This window comes from Numenius arquata, chromosome 10 (assembly GCF_964106895.1).
Source record: "Numenius arquata chromosome 10, bNumArq3.hap1.1, whole genome shotgun sequence".
NCBI classification, from domain to species: domain Eukaryota; kingdom Metazoa; phylum Chordata; class Aves; order Charadriiformes; family Scolopacidae; genus Numenius; species Numenius arquata.
Genome location: NC_133585.1, coordinates 5,937,318 through 5,955,317, shown reverse-complemented (window position 1 = coordinate 5,955,317; position 18,000 = coordinate 5,937,318). Strand labels below are relative to the sequence as shown.

At 41.4% G+C, this 18,000-nt stretch overlaps 1 protein-coding gene across 2 annotated transcripts in view; it reads right to left on the bottom strand.

The window, feature by feature from the left end:
* Positions 1-756: 756 nt before the first annotated feature.
* VCL (vinculin) overlaps positions 757-18,000 on the bottom strand; it is a 61,706-nt gene continuing 44,462 nt past the window's right edge. The window contains exons 12-22 of one of the 2 annotated variants that reach the window (XM_074155319.1): positions 15,617-15,816; positions 14,973-15,101; positions 13,811-13,960; positions 13,081-13,189; positions 11,783-12,085; positions 11,073-11,197; positions 10,315-10,500; positions 7,203-7,412; positions 4,750-4,953; positions 4,029-4,133; positions 757-3,442 (exon numbers count right to left, since the gene is read on the bottom strand). In XM_074155319.1, the coding sequence (XP_074011420.1) occupies positions 3,296-3,442; positions 4,029-4,133; positions 4,750-4,953; positions 7,203-7,412; positions 10,315-10,500; positions 11,073-11,197; positions 11,783-12,085; positions 13,081-13,189; positions 13,811-13,960; positions 14,973-15,101; positions 15,617-15,816 (1,868 nt within the window). In that variant the 3' untranslated portion in view covers positions 757-3,295. The remainder of the gene's footprint in view (positions 3,443-4,028; positions 4,134-4,749; positions 4,954-7,202; positions 7,413-10,314; positions 10,501-11,072; positions 11,198-11,782; positions 12,086-13,080; positions 13,190-13,810; positions 13,961-14,972; positions 15,102-15,616; positions 15,817-18,000) is intronic. The other variant, XM_074155320.1, reaches the window with a different exon arrangement.

The window sequence follows — 18,000 nt, the reverse complement described above, 5'->3', positions numbered from 1 at the left end:
GAACCGAAGTCAAAATTTCAGGTTTTGGGACAAAAAGTGATCCAGTCTGAAGAAAAAGAGGGGGAACCCATCTGAACAGCGGCAGTAAGAAAAGAAGTGAGCAGATATTCTCTGTTGGTAACTGCTAACATCACTAGGGTTAACTTGGCCACAGACAACCGTGTTAAATTTCTGAGATTACAGTAAATTAGCGTAGCTAAACCAGCACTTTTAAGAAGCAGCACCTGTAAGAAAGCCCGGCATTTGCATAGACAACACTGGGCAGTAAAAGTACCAGCCTTCTCCTCGACCTCTTTCACCTGGAGAAACAGCCATCAATTCACTGCTCACCCCACAGCTCCGCTCCACGTTACAGGAAACGGCATCCTTCAGGTTAAGCGATTTTAAGGTAATTTCACTGGAAGTCTTGTCTTCAGCTGTAACCAGGATCATCCCAAGCTTACGCCTGGGTCACCGGAGCTGCTCTCGGCATGAGCAGCTTGGGAATGCTGCAAGGTCTCCTTTCTGAATTGATGGAGAACATCATGTAGTAGCAGAAGTGGCACCTTCTTTAATTACTCATCTTAGGGGCAAGACAGACAGAAACAACCTGTTTTAATCTTCTGTTTGAGCAACTTTGGAGTTTTTTCTGTTTAGAACCTGCAGAAACCACCGCTCTTCAGCTTTACCATTTCTGCTGTTTCAGGGTTCTGCTCTCGTTGCTGTTGCGGTGTCACCCACCGCTCCCTCCTCATCAACACCCACAAGCTGACTTTTGTACAAATGCATTTTTATTGTTTTAACAGAACCCAAGAGAGGTTGAAAACATTAGACTATACAATACATTTTGGTTTATAAACAAAGTTTTATAGTGGTAAAACGTTTCTAAGTGACATTCATGGTCTTTTTCAAATTTTTTTGCTGCATTTCAGGGTCTGAAGACCAATAGTGTTCCAAAAAAAAAAAAAAAAAAGCAGCAATTGCATAAGCTGGACAAGTATCTTGGCTTCTACAAAACAGTTCGAGAACTTAGAGCAAACATTCTGGAAGAATATCAAAGGCAACCATGATACGTAGCTTTCCCGCAAACATCCCTCGATAAACAAAAACGTGATCTTTGGCATAAACAATTATGTATTAAAGGCATTAGTAATATTGCATTAATATCAGTCAAGCAACTAAACAGTGATGCTAAAAAAAACAAAATAAAAATCTCACAGAGAAGCCTGAATTGGGGGGGAGGGAAGGGGGAAGGAAATGTGAGGAGCGTTGAAAAGTAATAGAGGAAGACTATTTAGAAAATCCCTTAAAAATAACCCTTACCTATTCAGTGTTATTTACTATTAAATAGAAATTACTACATTACAATTATGTTAAAGATCTGGTATAAACCAACCAAACGCAAGACATTCAGGTTAAGGCTCCGGCTTCCCTTCCTTCCTCTTCCTCGGGCAGGTACTTGCAGGAAGGGAACACTGAGGGAAGATCCCAAGGACCACGTATTTCCTAATACGCAGGGAGTGGGTGAGAGAGGACCGACCCTGTGCTTTCTCTCGCTAAGGTCAGTTCGAGGCAGATGGATTTATTCATCATCAGTTTAACTTCCCTTTTTAGATAACAGTGCAATGAAGGAGGGGGATTAAGGGGAGAAAGTCCAACTGTAGAATCACTGTTGCAGAGAGGTAAAGGACAGAGGACTGTCCCGGGCGTCTCCTCCAGCTGTTAAGACTGAGCAGTTTTCCCACAAGGGCACTTCCATTGAAGCTGGTTTGATCACGCAACAGTTTTCAGCAAAATTAAGAGGGCACCGTGAGGTCAGCGCTGATCTGGGCAGGAGTCTCCAGGTGTTCCTCATTCTAAAACAGTCATTTTCCTTTCTCACCAATGCCAAAAGAGACTATGGAGCAATTAAATTACTCTGTGTGTGTGTATATATATATATATGTATATATATATCTGAAGGCATCTTCAATTACAGAAGGATAAAAGCATCCCAAGTCCATTTTAGTAATAGAGTGGGGGGATTTTGTGGGGTTTTATTGTTGTGGGTTTGTTGTTTTCATTTTTTTTAAAGATACAGTAACACTTTGTTCAATTCACTATTACTAGACCCTGAAAAAAGATTTTGAGCCTCCAAACACCAAAACCGTTTAAAATATCTGCGTTATGTTTCGCATTAGGACCCGCCATTTGCTGGCAGCCCTCAGACTGCCTGGAAAAGGGTTCCATGTCCCTGCAGCGCTTGGGTTTCAAAAAAACTTACGAGTTGCTGGAAATGAGAACGGTGAGGCCAAAGGTCTTTTCTAATTGAGTATCTTTATCTTTCAATTTCCACCTTGAGTGGCTGGAATCACATTAGATGGAAGGAAGAGGAGGGGGGAACCAAACACAAAACTGCATGTGCTCATTTGGTTTTCAAACGGAGAGAGCCAGCACATGGTGTTTGCTGGTCCTGGACACGCAGCGACCTTAACACAACCAGGATTTTTTTTCCTTTTTCAGCTCGATACATTACTGATTTGGGCAAGAAGGAAAGAGTTCCGTGATTTAAGGTCTCCAGCCAAAAGGCTCAAGCTGTCAACAGTGGCCACTCGCAGGCACTGCAAAGCATTTCAGTCCAGTTCCAGAGTTCTGGAATGCCCACCTCCAGGGTGACAGGAGGGTGACAAAGACAGCCCCAGTTTTGGTTAAAGTCCCGTTGCCAGGCAAAAATCAAAAGCAAAAAAAAAAATATCATTTCAGACGTGGAATTTTAATGGTCAGTTTATCTCTATTCTGCTGACACCCCACCCTCTGCTTTTTAATTAAAAACCCCCACACCTTCCATCATTTCCGCATGGTTTAAGAACAGCCCAGCTAAAATCCCGTTGAAAAGTTGAATGTTTCTATCTCCATGATTGTCCCTAAAAAAACTGCCAGATAACCAATAGTGTCCTAGACTCTCAACACAAGCTTAAAGTGAGGGCCATGTTTTATATCATCACATGGAAATTACCGGAATATACAGTGCATAAATGAAATGTGCTTCTGGGAGTACAGGATTCATGAAGAGAATCTTCAAAAGCAAAAAAAAAAAAAAAAATAGAGGATAAGAACCGTCTACTGTTGGAAGCAATTCTGAGGTGTTCGATATCAAACGCGTTCCGAAGACATTTGAAATGCATTCTCATATAATTCATACCCTTAGAATGGGGCATTAGCACAAGCTAATCTCAAGCTCATGTAAACAGCACCTTTTGCTGTCAATATATCTCTTCTGTTTCCAAAAAAAAGGCATTTTTTATGTTACAGAAAACAATACTTATGTGGCGAGTGTTTACTGATACCACGGGGTCTTCCTGACCCAGCGAAGAGTGAACCCAGCATCTGTTCTTATCTTAATGGACGCTGCTTCAGCTTCTCGCACAGTTTCCTTCACAGACTGCATGAGGTTCTGGGCGTTGTGAACCAACATCTCGGTCGCCTGTCAAGAAAAAGGACAATTCCCAGTGTATTGGTAAATTCCACGTTGAGGACAGTAGCATGGAAATCCCACTGTGCAGGAGGACTCCCAGAACGAGCATGAAATCAGTCAATTGCTGAATTCAACTATGAAAAAGTAAATTTAAAAAAAAAAACAAAAACCACCTCTGGAAACCTGACTCGTGACAAGACTTTCCCATTTCTCACTATATTTGTGCAAAATCTGAATGAATGTTTTCACTACCATCCACCAGAGGGTGCTAATGCTCCTCCAGTGCCAAACCTGCCGGGTTTAGAGAGGCAAGTTCTTTCATTAGCTCGCATTTTACTGCCCAGTCAATGAGATTGAGAAGTTCTTCATATAAAAATTTGAACCAGAGGAGCTTTTTGGCTTGGGAAGGGTTGATGGTCCTCTATTAAACTGTAGCTTTTGAGCCAGAAACTTATCTTACTTATCTTTCCTAAGCAGCTGAGGTAAGCTTCCAAGCACTGAGTTCCCAGAACACATCTGATACTACATATCGTGTGTTCTTCCCCATAAAGCTGATGAACAATTCCACGCTACCACCAATTTTTACACCTCTTACCTGTTCCGATTCTTCATCGCTGATGTTAGTCCTGCCCAGCATGGTGGCTTTGACAGTGGAAAGAATTTTGAGTTGGGTACTGATGGTTGGGATTCGCTCACAGACCTAAGGAACGGGGATAAAAAACACATTGTAAACTGAACCAACACATCATCTATCGTTTTTTTCAGGTAAACTGTTTGATTTTGGTTTACTATTAGATAAGGAATAAGCGTAGAAGGTTCTTATAACCTTCAAGACTTTCTGACACATACTGGTGGAATAATTGAACCTTATTTTACTTTCTTAAGGGATTTTTGGGATAGAGCCAACATTTTTCCTTTCCTCCAGATATTCCTCAAGGGTCTGCTTGTTTAGGAGTGGGAAGACGCGTATTTGGCTGAGACTGAAAAACTAAGGAGTGTTCTACGTCCACTGCTGTGCTTTGATACCAAGGGATGAGGAGATGAACCGCAGAGCAATGCAGCCTTAGGACACAGCAGCGTTCACTGCACAGGATTCTTCAAGAGCTCTTTGGGCACCGGTATCTTCCGCTCAACTGTAAACAAATCCTGAATTTACGGAATACGTGCGACCATGGGATCTAAAAGCGTACCGCTTGCCAAAACTTGACGAGCTATGGAAAGATACCCGATTTACTGCCACAGCTCCTGCCCTCGCTCACACTCTGAGAGGAACAAAAGGGAGAAGTATTTGAGGCATTTCCAGGTTCCCTCGTTACCTGCAAGAGGTTTGTTCTGATGCGCTTGTCAGTGCACTGCTTGGCCACCTCCTTGGCCAGTCGAGTGACTTCATCCGACGCCTTCGCGATGTCCTTGGCGCACTGAATAAGGGCGCGCTTGTTCCCGCTGCCTCCTCTCACCAGGCGCGACATCTCGGCCATCAGAAGGGCCATGCGTTTGGCAGCAGCGATGATGTCGTTACCCTGAAGAGAACAACGCCAGTGAGCGTTCGGAAGCGTCACGGAAGTCACCACCGAACAGCAGCCTACATTTTGGTAGCAACCCTTTCAAGAAGAACCACCATTTGTGAACACAGAAGAGGTTTCTTCAAGGAACAGGGAAGATCTGGACTGAATTATACGTTTCTGACATTTTTTTTCTTCCTAACACTCAGGGGAAAAAGTTCGCTTCAAAACTGGAAAAGAAGTGGTAAAGAAAAGTGTTAGTTTGTCCGTGGCATGAGAGTTACTGCTCTGCTGGCTAGGTTTTAAGATAAAGCATGTTATTAGCATTTGAAATCCCAGATTTCCCAAAAAAGGCTTTTTTTTTTTTTTTTTAAATTAAAAAAGTGTGCTAAATAGCTTGTTAAACCAAATAGCACTAATTAAGTTCAATCGAGTGGTGGTAACAGTTGAGCATAAAATTTTCAGTGGCATCGGAATCTGAAGCGGTTAAGCATCAGCTCTGCTGCTGTAATGCTAGGATTGGACCAACGGATAAATGGAAGAGAATATCTAACATACAAAGCGTTTGTCACAGGTAACGTGGAAAGGAGATGCAACTGTTACTTGGGGGTTTTTGTCGGTTTTTTTTCAAAGTTATTCCTTGAAAATAAGTCTTCCTTTTGACAATCTCTCTCCCTTTCAAGTAAAGCTTCCAGGAGAGAAGAACATGACAGTTCAAAAGATACTCTAAAGATATGTCCTAACATTAAACCCCAGATTTCTTGTACATCGAAATTACAGTCACAGAAATACTTCTGAGAAATACCTGAAACACGTGAATTAAATATGATCGAGGCAAAACCATTTCTTAGACACTGTTCCAGAGAGAAACCCAGTGCAAGGAAAAGCAGACCCAGATGATGGGTGGTTAGTGGTCTGTTAGTGTGTTTAGATTCACCTCTGCAGAAAGCTGCGAGACTCAAGTGAACCGTGTGGCGCCGTGAAGCGTAACTATGGTGTGGATGGAATATTAGCAGGGTGAATTTAAGTATTAACATGCTCTTCCCTCAGTAGAATTCCACAATTAATGGCTGATGAGGTTCGGAGCAAAGAGCACGCAGCAAGAACCCAACTTAACAAATGCCGTCTCTGTCCCTGCGTACGTAATTCCACCTCTCCCTATTAGCAAATTCAGGAAGATGCCCCAGATGTTTCACAGATACGGGTGACACAAGAAGCTGAACTATTTGTTACCGTGACCTAACAGCTACAGAGTTTTTGCTAGTATAACCAGTTAGGATGCAAACGACACAACACAAAGCTTTTCCGTGTTTTCACGTAGGAGGATCAAGAAATTAGGACCAGTGTCCTTTACGAAGCCCTCTAACAAGTTATCCAAGCACCAGAATCTGAAAAGGACAAGAACATTTTAAAAGCCCTTTTTATTAAAATAGTTTAGTATATGTCGCTATGTAAATATATGCACACACACATATACATACGCACACACCTCTAACCTTGGTTTGTTACGGGACACCAACCTTATTCTTTGCGGCATGCTATAAAAAGTGACCAGTCTGGCAAACACTTGTGCTTAGACAGAAGAGACAGGCTACTCGTGAACATCTGAACCTGGTGTTAGATTTCCACTGGTTTCATAAAACCCCCCCCAATCTCAATCCGGCAGCTAAAGAGCATTCAGTGCAGATTCTTCGGAAAAAGAATTCTCTCAAGACCAGCGTTTGCAACACAGCCAAGTGCAAGCCCGCAGCCAGTCCGTCCTCCTCCATTCCCGCTGCCATACAAAGCCATTCCTTGTTGGAAGGTGTTCTCACGGATGGGCATCAAGGGAGGCAAAGCACAAGGGACACGTTAAATGACTTCGTGAATGCTGTACACTCTGCTGTATCTGGAAGTCATTAAGAAACCATTAACCATGGCTTCCCAGGCAGCCCAAATGAATGGAAAAAAGAACGGGGGGGTGAGGGGGCAAGGGAAGGCAACCCCTACTACAATTTGAGAACTGCCGTAACAGAGGAACAGGCAGATGCAAAGGGAAAGGAAGCCTTTAAATATTAATAAGTGACCCAAATCAAGCTTCAATCCAGCACTTGACAAACAGATCTAGCAAACTCGTGAAGCCACTCTCAGCCCTCAAAATGAAGTGCAGACACGCTAAATTCATTCAGACCGGCGGGGCCCAGCAGGGATCAAGAGTGATGCAAATGTGTCAGCGTTCCCAACGGCTGGATGCACACGGATCAGTCCCCGGGGAGACTCGGGAGTACCTTACTAGACCACTTGGTTGCTTCCCGATGCAGAGACTGAGCAGCAGCCAGAATGGGCTGGTTAACGGGCTGATTGGTTGGCATTAACAGCAGCTCAGGCTCGTAATCATCTTCAATGTCAGAGGGGAGAGTGAATTCAACATCTGCATCATCCTCCTCATCTACATCTACACCAGCCTCAGCCGCTTCATTAATCACAGTCACATCAGGCTTTGCAGGTGGCAGCAAGGGTGGAGAAACAGGGGACAGTTAGTACCAGAAGCAGAATTTGGTAGAAGAGCATGAACTGAGCTGTTTTAGTGACCAAAACATCCTCTTGGTCTCCCAGGATCTGGCAAGACAGCTCTAGGATCGGGTCAGAGGGAAGGGGAAGGAACACAAGATTAGCAGAAGGAAAACAAACATTTCACCTGTAAACCAAAGTTACCATAAAACAATAAGAAGTTACAATTCAAAGATACAGCAACATTTTTCATCTGAGCGTACAGCTTCTACAGACAGAGGCTGACTTGCAGAACCACCTTTTTCTGGCAAGGCAACGGGGAAATGAATGGATTTGCTGTTTCAATGAAAGCCGTTTCGACTGCACGGAAGCGGGTGCAGCAGCTGATGAGGGTGGCGTTTGTGCAGACAGGAAGCTTTGTATGGAAGCCCGTTCACATGTGTGTGATAAGAAGAGAGAGCAGCAGGATCTCGGGAAAAAAACCCACTGACTCCGCCTGCTGTAGATGGGGGGGGGGGGAAGAGAGGAAAAAAAAAAGGTGGGGGACACTGTAGAAGTGAGTATTGAAGCACCACAGATAACACGAAAACGAACAAAACCGGGTTATGAGAAGAGGAGGTGATACTGAATGTTATGGCTGCTGTGAATATCACAGCTCTTAAAAAAAGAAAGACTAAAACAGAATTAGAATAAGAGGATTATGAAGCATATGATACTGTTTTGCCACAATATGTTGTATCCGTTACCTTCAAAAGAGGATTCAAGCAAATTATTGTGTTAGGGTGGATGACAAGGAAGAGGGAAGTGGTGTAACAGTACAGGCGTTTCTAACACAGCAGCATTTCAATACAATAATATTCTCCATGTTTACTGACTTCTATCACGCTTGGCTTTAGTGAAAGAAATAAAGTCAAACTACCCTTACCAAAAACTATGCATTTTCAACTGCGTTTTGCTTAAGATATGGCCTTTTATAGAAAAAACATCTACACCAACAAAAATACACAGAAGTTTTGGAAGGAAGTAGTAACTTGTATATACTGCCAAATCAACTCAGCTTCAAAGACAACTTCTATTTAAGTCTCAATCTAATGAAAAGTTTCCAAATATCCCTCATTTTCTGATTTATCCAAATGAGGGGGAAAGGCAGGGAAAGCTAAAGCAATAGCTCCGTGAGAAAAACAGAGTACATAAAAGCCCAGAATCCACTCAGTGGAGTTTTTGTAAAGGAGGAAAACAAAAATAATTTAAAATCTTACAAGACTGAAGAATGTTATCAAAATTTTTTAAAGACTAAGTACTTGTCCCTGCCCATAAGCATAACACATGGTAAAGTACCAGGAGACTAATGTAATCGGGCAAAAAAGCAGAAGACAACTGACACACAGAATTGGTAGGACCAACGCTAGACTGACTGACTGCTTTGTTGGTCTCAAAGAAACAGCAATGAAAATAGTGTTTTATAATCTAAAGATACTAAACTTGGTAATGGTTTAAAACTGAAAGAGGGGAGATTTAGACTAGATATTAGAAAGAAAATCTTTGCTGTGAGGGTGGTGAGACACTGGAACAGGTTGCCCAGAGAAGCTGTGGCTGCCCCATCCCTGGAGGTGTTCAAGGCCAGGCTGGATGGGGCTTTGGGCAACCTGGTCTGGTGGGAGGTGTCCCTGCCCATGGCAGGGGGTTGGAACTCAATGGTCTTTATGGTCCCTTCCAACCCGAACCATTCTATAATCAGCAAGGAGTTTTAAGGTCTGCCACTTGGCTTTGATAAATAAATATTTTATCAGTTGCACTTTTTAATACCTACTGTGTATTGTTAAGTCACCACTTTGGGATTCAAACATCAAAACCACCTCAAAACTACCTTCTGAGATGACTAATACATTCCACTGCTATCCCTTTAGTAACATAAATAGGCGTTTGGTATATCCAGAAGTACGGGGGGGAACAGAGCTTTTCATTTTACAGAAGAGACATTCAAACAGACTTGTAGGACTTCTTCTGTATCTTATCTGTACTTCCAAAACAGATGTTCCCTAAGCACAAAGCACCGAAGTTGATTCTGTGAGCTATTCAAATTTATCTTATCATTCACCATCTAATTTGGTGGAGAAAAAAAAGCAGAGATTTTAAAACCCAAATTCTGACCTTTAATTTATACCTGCAGAAGCCTAAATTTCAAAAGTTCTTATTTAATTGCTGCCAGAGGAAAAATGTAGCTCTTTGGGGGAAAAAAAGGGGGAAAGAATAAAAGTTGTATTAGCGTTTATAAGACTGACGAGTTCATGCTGCTTTGTCATAGCACTGAAATGGAAAGGAAATGAAGGATTTTGGCCTTGATAGGGAGTGTGACTCATTACAAAAAGGAATGAGACCAGGCCATCTATATATGGTCACTTTCCCAACCATAAATGCACCAGATTAACTGCAAAGTGACTTGCAGCCCCTTCCAAAATTAAGACAAAGCAGCTCATGATTCCTGCAGCTGCAGCATCCACAGACTTTTCAAAGTCACTTTAAATATAGCAATCCATCAGCCTGTCAGCCTGGGAAGGCCTAACTATTCGTGGCTCTCTCCAGGCAATACTAGGATTAAGGTTCACAAACGGCTTCACATACAAGGCACATGTGTGTTCCTGGAGGTATGTTAATAGAGCATTCCAGCAATTTGAGTATTGCAACAGTTGACCCTCGCTCACTCCCAACTTGAAAGAGTTTCTAATTCCTCCTATGGCACCGGTTTTACTGTTTGGTCTATAAAAGACTTTTCTCTGCCATTGAGGCAACTGACTTTGGACCAAACACACTGATCCTAAAAATAAATAAATAAATAAATAAAATAAAAGTAATACTCCTTTTAGCACAAGGCACATCTCAACTCCTTACCTTGCTAGACCATTTCCGGGCTTCATCGTGCAACTGCCTGGCAGCCATCATCATGGGCTGATTAATAGCTTCTCCCGCTTTCTGCTCCGGGAACTCCTCATCCTTTTCTTCAGGTGGTGGTGGTCTGGGCGGGGGAACCTCACCTTCTGGAAGTGGTGGTTTGGGAGGAGCAAGCTCATCAGTCAGCTGAGAAAGGCAAAAATCGCATTCAGTGCAATGAAATAGTACAAATTGAGTGAATCAATGCAGATTGAGTAAAGGGTGGTGTCATGGCAAGACATGATTTTAGATACTAGAAAGAAGTTTTAGATACTAGAAAGAAATCCTTCCCTGTGAGGGTGGTGAGACCCTGGAACAGGTTGCCCAGAGAAGCTGTGGCTGCCCCATCCCTGGAGGGGTTCAAGGCCAGGCTGGATGGGGCTTTGAGCAACCTGGTCTGGTGGGAGGTGTCCCTGCCCACGGCAGGGGGGTTGGAACTCAGTGATCTTTAAGGTCCCTTCCAACTCTAACCATTCTACGATTGCATGAGCTCATGCCTTTTGCCAGTTTTTCAAGTGCCCCCTGTTAAAGGAAATACCATGTTTTCATCTCTTTTGAAAGCTGGATTGGTGTTTTTCAGACTGAAGGCTACTTGAATGGCTGACCAGACAATGCATTTTATTTTTAAGGAATAAAAATACACTTAAGCAATTTCAGCGTGCAATCCACACATTGTCAGTGACAATTGTGTATCGGATCAGAAACTCTGATGCACTTACATGAAGCTGCTCGAGGTCAGGAGGAGGAGGGGGGAAATCTGGCTCTTGAGGCTGGAAGGCTTCTCTGACTTTGGCCACAGCTCCCAGAATTCTGTATCCAGAATCCAAGAAACTCTTCTGCAAAGCTGAACAAAAATCCCGTTACCAGTTTAATAGCATTCTGTAATATTCACATCTGCAAGACTACCCCAAAAAATTACTTCTATAATGTACAGTGCTGAGTACACTTATATCTGTGAAAAAATTGTTTAAAAACTACCAAATCGTTTACAGTGGATTTACATGTTTGAAACGTTAAGCATCACATGGAACATGAATGAAATAAAACCTAGGCTGAGTAATAGTCACTATCAATAGCCAAAGTAATTCCCAAAACAAGTTTTAGAATAAAAGAAATTATGTAATATTTTCTTACCTAAAGGAGTACTAGTGATAACTAGCGACAAATACTTCTAATAAAGATCATGAAATGACGTAATAAACTAGAACACTGAATCCTTTTCCCTTGTATGTGCCAAAGGTCTTTGATTGCATTTTACAAGAGCAGGATTCAGCAAGTAGTGGTGTGACCTTGATTTCATCATTCTGGGATTTAAGCGTACACAGAACTTGCAGCTGTGTAAGACCAAATGAGCACTACTTCACATCATCCTCAGCCAGTAAAAAAAAAATAAAAATATATATTTGACATCAGCTTGCTGAGTCCTTACCAGGATCAGAAATGTTTCCTGCCACAGCTTTAGCATCCATCACCATTGGTGATATAGTTTTGCTGAGCTCATCAGAGGCCGCTTTAACTGCCTCACGGAATTTAGGATCTTCTGAATTTTCAACCTCCCGTTTTGCTACCAGTAGGATGCGGTTTGCTCGTCTGGCGATGCTGGTGGCACCAGCTACCAGCATCTGAGGTTGCATGTTGGCCATCGCAACTTTACATTTATCAAGATCTTTCTTAATAGCCTCTTCTGACGCATCCAACAGAGATTTAGTATCAATGGCTTCATCCACCAACCCTAGAAAAAAAAAAATTAAACACATTAATATTCCAGTCTCATCTGTGGAAAAGGATATTTTGTATTCCAGAGACTGTTCACAACCAGAAAAGTATTTCCAAACTGGGGGGTGGGGAGGGGTGAAGGGGGACACGGAAATCAGACCAAATGTATTACTGCAGTTTTACTTCCGATTATGTGGTACCTCTGTCACAGGAACCGTGGTCAGGTTTGCTCCCACTAATGACACCCCAACCTCTTACGCATCTGCTGTGGAATGTTGCGTAAGTCAAGAACTGGCTTACACAGTCGATGCAGCAGATATTCCTTCCTCCTACCAAATTTCTTTAAGCATATTCAGTACTTTTTGTACCTCTCCCATTCGTTCAAAAGGAAATATCCCTTTCGCTGTGCTTTCGCTTAAGGGTGATACACAGTGACAAGGCAGTAAGATTGAAGATACCCACAATTTAATTACGGGGATGGAGAAGGAGGTAGTACACAGTCAGGAGATCAGCTGAGCAGTGCAAAGGATCTACACTTTGGGAGGACTGATCCATTTAAGTGTCTCAGCAAGATTCAGCTCAATCAGTAGCTTTGTTTTATTCACTGCTTTCATCAAGCTCTTAAGTAATTTTGAACGCATTTTTTACCCCCAACTTAATTATCTGTCCTCATTCAACAAGCCAAGATTATGCAGAAAAAGCCCTCAAGTTGGCACAGTAATATATTGCTAGAGCAGCAATCGCAGTAAGAAGTACTGGCATTCTCTTTTTCCCCACAAAAAATACTAAAGCCAAATTCGGTCCCCTACAGCTCAAAATTAACACATGTGAAGCAAACTATTTTTTATGCTGTAACTTACACATATTTTTGGAGTCAGAGAGCACGTTCCCACTTCTAATTTATTTTTAATCATTAATTTTGCATGTTTCATCACTCCAAACCAAATGGGGAAAAAGCTATACCAGCTAGTTAGCAACAAGTATAATCTTCAACAAAAATGCCTACTTTACCTGTCATTTTTTCTATATTATCAATCCACTGGTTTTTCATGGTCTCAAAATGTTCAGAAGCAGCTTGATTTCCAGGATTTCTCAGGAGGATACGAGCTGCTGATACTACCTGCCAATGGAAAACATTTGTAATTATGGAAGTATCAGTAAATAACGACATCACGCATATTCTTGAAAATGCATTGTTTTTTTCAGGACTGGATGTGTAGCTCCCTATTTGGAATACTCAGTAATTGTAGTTCATTAATTCTAGCCAACTAGCTGCTTGAAGATTTACAATACTTCTGGAATTTGTTGACACAAATACTTTCTTTCCCAGAACTTCAATTCCATGCTAATATATCTTAAAACCATTTCTAATATATCTTAAAAACATTTCTTGAAAGCACTGAAGTACAATATTTATTATTCTACCAAAACTTTAGATGGAAGTTTAGTTGGGGAAAAAAATTCACTAAGGAGCATTTTTTTCACATACATATTTTACTAAGCCTCAAAGTAATTTTGTTTCAAGGATAAGTCACTAACACTTCTGTCCTAAAGTTGAAGAATAAGACGCGGCATTTAATCAGTTTGTTCTACGGGGCATCACATAGGCAAATGTTTGCCTTTCTCCTTTTGAGGGTGTCAGCACTACGTTCCCTGCTGGAATTAACATCTTTCTCCAATAGCAGAAGCATAAAGAAAATTCCACAGAAGTCACCCCCACTACGAGAGAAAGGAAGCAAACCTGTGGGGTAAGTTCCCGCGCGGATTTCACCGTTGCCTGAATTCCCTCCACCGTGGTTTTATTCGCAGTTCCAACCGCAGCCGCTTTTTCTGCCGTAGCTCCCAGCCTGGCAGCGTGGTTCTCAAAGTTTGCTGCTCTTTCATCAAACACCTGGTTGTCAGAAGAGAAAAAACCATTGGAAAAGCCTAACTTCCCTACCGGAACACACAATTCCTTCCAAGTGTCAAGTACCAGACACCTGGTTTAACCAAAGTTAATTCATCTCCTGAGAGGATGCAAGAGGACACAAAAGCTTTGAAGCTGTTTTACTTTTTTTAATCGTTACATTACTGGACTTTCTTCTTTACTAACTCATTTGGGCAACAAAGGATATTACCACATTTTATAGCTCTGAGGTATTAAGTACACTAATTCCTGACAACTACTGCTGTAATACATACTGCGTTAAAACTATTTTAGCTCATAGGGATTAATCTTCAAACTCATAATCCAAAAGTAACTATATTTGGAAGATAAATATGGGGGTTCACCCTAAAAATTGAAGCTTCATATTGGAAAAAAAATTCCCTCCTTCCACAGTCCTTAGTTATCCAAGGCAGAGAATACTTTGAGAAAAAACTATCCTGTCATAAAGCTAAATTCCCCAGGGCCTTGGGAATCATTTTGATCCCGTTCAAACCAACTTGCCAAATGGAGCTGCCAGACACAGTGTTCGATACTTCACATGCAGCCAGTAGCTTTGAAGTACAGGAAATATTATCCAGCAAGAGAAGAGGTTAAATCTGTTGATTGATCACAAATTTGACTATCTTGATCAGCTTATATAATGTTGAGATATACAATCCACTAACTAGTGTGTCAGTGACTTTTGCACAATAATTTTTAGCCTGCTGAAGGCCACATGGTATAAACATCACAGGGAGAAATCTCTGCCATTTATTGAAGTCAGGGACAACATAGTTTCCAGGAATATACAGCACAATTTGCAGTCTCCAAGACTCCAGAGAGATCTGCATGGAAATCACTATGTTGTCAGAATAAATAAGCACGTATGACAAGCCTGAGAAAAAACTACTGATTCATTTTTCACAATACAAATTCAGGTAAAATTAAACAATAACTGAAATTTCACATGGGAAAAACACCACCTGGGTATACTTGCCTCATCTCTATTGGGAGCATCAGGGGGAGCAGTGGCTGCTACTGCTAACAATTTAATAGGAGTTGTGGTGTCACTAAAAACATCAGAAACCTCCTGGGTCATTGCCTCTTGCATTCGTGTTTTAAGATCCTTTAAAGAAAAAAAAAAAAAAAAACACGGGAAAATTATTAGCATAAGATACAGGAATATTAAGTTTATAGGGATTCAAATCCTATAAGACCTCATCTTGGGAAAAAAAAATAAAGCCCATTACATCAGCAGCCATTAAAATAAAATTATCTTAAAAGCATGATGAATTAATCACTTTTTACATCATTTGAAAAACAAGAAGCTTACAGACCACTTCTTGATGCAGCACCAGAAGCTATGAACCACACGGTTTGAGACCTCGCCCCTCAAATTTGCAATGCTAGCATAGTTTTCTTTTAAAATGAGATTTCAATTTTATTTCTAAATTGTTCATTTGGAATGAATCCCTACAGCCTGTTCTCAAGGCCTTTGCAGAAAGCTTGCTTTAAGCATCTCAGCTAAACCAACAAGTTTCTTGCTGCGCTTTTGTTTTTATTGATGCCTCAAACGCAGAAGCACTTTATCAGAGGAGAACAAAATACCACGTGTTCCACTGCACAAGAGCAGAGTCCTACCTTCAGCGAGTCCTGAAGCTGAGCAGCAATTGCCCTGGCCTGAGGAGACTCTCCCTCCCCTCTTGCTGCCAGGTCTGCTAGCTGAGCGGCCAGCTGGTCTACACGGTCACATTTGGCCAGCAGGTCTTGACGGTAAGGTCCCATCATGACATTGGCTAAACGGCGACCTTCTGCAACCAGACCTCGGATCGCCGCCTGGCCTACAGCGGGAGAAGTCACGTTACATTAATGTACTGGGGAACAAACCACTGAAAGCATAAATCAGATGCACCATGAAGAAAGCGACACTTTAGAATTCTTGAGTTTTCAAGAACACCTCTCTAGGTAGCGGAAAGGGTCTTCTGCAGTTTATCACTGAGCAATTACAGTTCAGATCTATAGAGGAATTGAACTGTTTAAAGCAACTCTGGCTAAAGATGCATCCTTTTTAACTAGGGTGGCCTGAGAGAAGTTCACCATTACAGGTGATTCCTGTATCACCATTACAGGTGATACCTGTCAGGTAATTCCTACATAACTGATCTGTTGACTCCAATAGAAAGCACTTGCAAATTCCAAGTACTGCAATTTATCTCCACATCATTACAAGTCATTAGAAGATGAGCAGGAAGAGCGGGAGATAAAGCCAAGCAGAAAACATAAATGAAAAAGCAGAACACCCTCTCCCAGGATTCTAGAAGTGACGGGTAAAAAGCCTCAAGTATCCAGGATGGGGGGGAGAGGGAGGGGGGACACCACCTTACAAAGCCTCCCCAGTGTGTCAAAAGTTTTTCTGTAACAAAAAAAATTATTTTTAGCACGGGTGATTTCCTTCATTCGCTCACAGAAGCTTCCTGTTCTTTCAATAATACAATAGCGTTCTTCTTTTAAAAGAAGGCATCATATAGTAAGTCTTTTAAAGATCTACTGAAGAATCATTTTAAGCCAATGCTAATACACAAGTAATCCAAGTTCATGATCAAGCTCAAAATTACTTAGAAGGAAGCTGTCACAGGTCCTGACTAACCAAGACTCACTCGGCACCGCCACCATCATTTTAGAAAGCTAATTAGTGTAATAGCTAAGTTTGGTGCTGTTGGAATGTCCCAGGATGGTTTTTAATTATTGTGTTGCATAAGTCAAGTGCAGCCAAGCAAGTACACTTCATACACCAGTTTAGTATTTCAACACATCTTGCTTAGTTTATATCTGCCAATTACAGTGACTTCAGCCATCACTTAGCTAGGATAATTCATAACATGACTGCATGTAAATATTTGTAGCAGCTAACGCTACTGAAGTGCCCCACGTGTTTATAAAATACACAATCTGCCTTGTTACTTCAAAATTCAGTTTGTGTTGAAGCACTACCATAACTGCAAACACAGAGTTATTTGTGACACACTCAGTACTGCTGCAGAGAACACTGAATTATTTTCACATTATCGTAGCGCTAAAAATACCATCCCAAATTCTACCAAAAGTGCTGTCTGGACAGAAGAGAGCACATACCCGATTTATATTCTTAATATACCTCTCCTATAAGCACCCTGCCGAGTGCCAATGCAAGTGAAAGACATTTAAATGAAAAAATATTATACAATGACATCATCTTCCAACGAGAATTTTTTATTTATTAAACTAGAAACATTCAAGTTACAGGACATGCCACATCTTGCATTCTACACTCATTTTTGTCACGGGTATTACTCCAGCAATTGATTAAATTCCATCGAATATATCCAGTGTTGAGAAATTTCAGTTCCCCCAACAAGCTTTCACTTGTACACACACAAGCCTCATGATTAACTAGGCTCTTGCAGACTCCGAGGGGGATTTCAGTTACCTTTGTTTCTTTTCAATTAGAAATAATACAAATTAACTTTAGGATATGTGCTTTTTTAAGCCAACAGCCTCACAAGTTACTATGTTCAAGAGAAACATCGAAATTCAGAAGGTTTTCAGCCACTGCCAAAACATTTCATGAGACCTATCTACCGCCTTCTCGGCCATCTCATTCCATGTGCAATTTGCTTATCAGAAAGTGTCAAAACACGAAACTCCACTAATCTGTTTAAAATACTGCATATAAATTTGCACTTCACAACTGTCCAAGCTATAAACATGATTAAATCTTTAATTCAAGGATCTGTCATTGGATATTCACACAACAGAAGTTATCTTGACAGACAGGGAAAGGTGTGAGAAAGAGGTATTAAAGATTTGCGGTTTCCATTCGTCGTTATCGGTTCCACTGCTCAGATCTAACTGCTATGGAAAAAACTACCAAATCCAGTTCTCAAGCTTCACCCACCTACTGCAATAGCATCAGAAGCAGCTAAACAAGAAATTTCAGCCGTGGTTTACAATAAGCACTCCATAGTGCAACTCCTGAACCAGAGTTA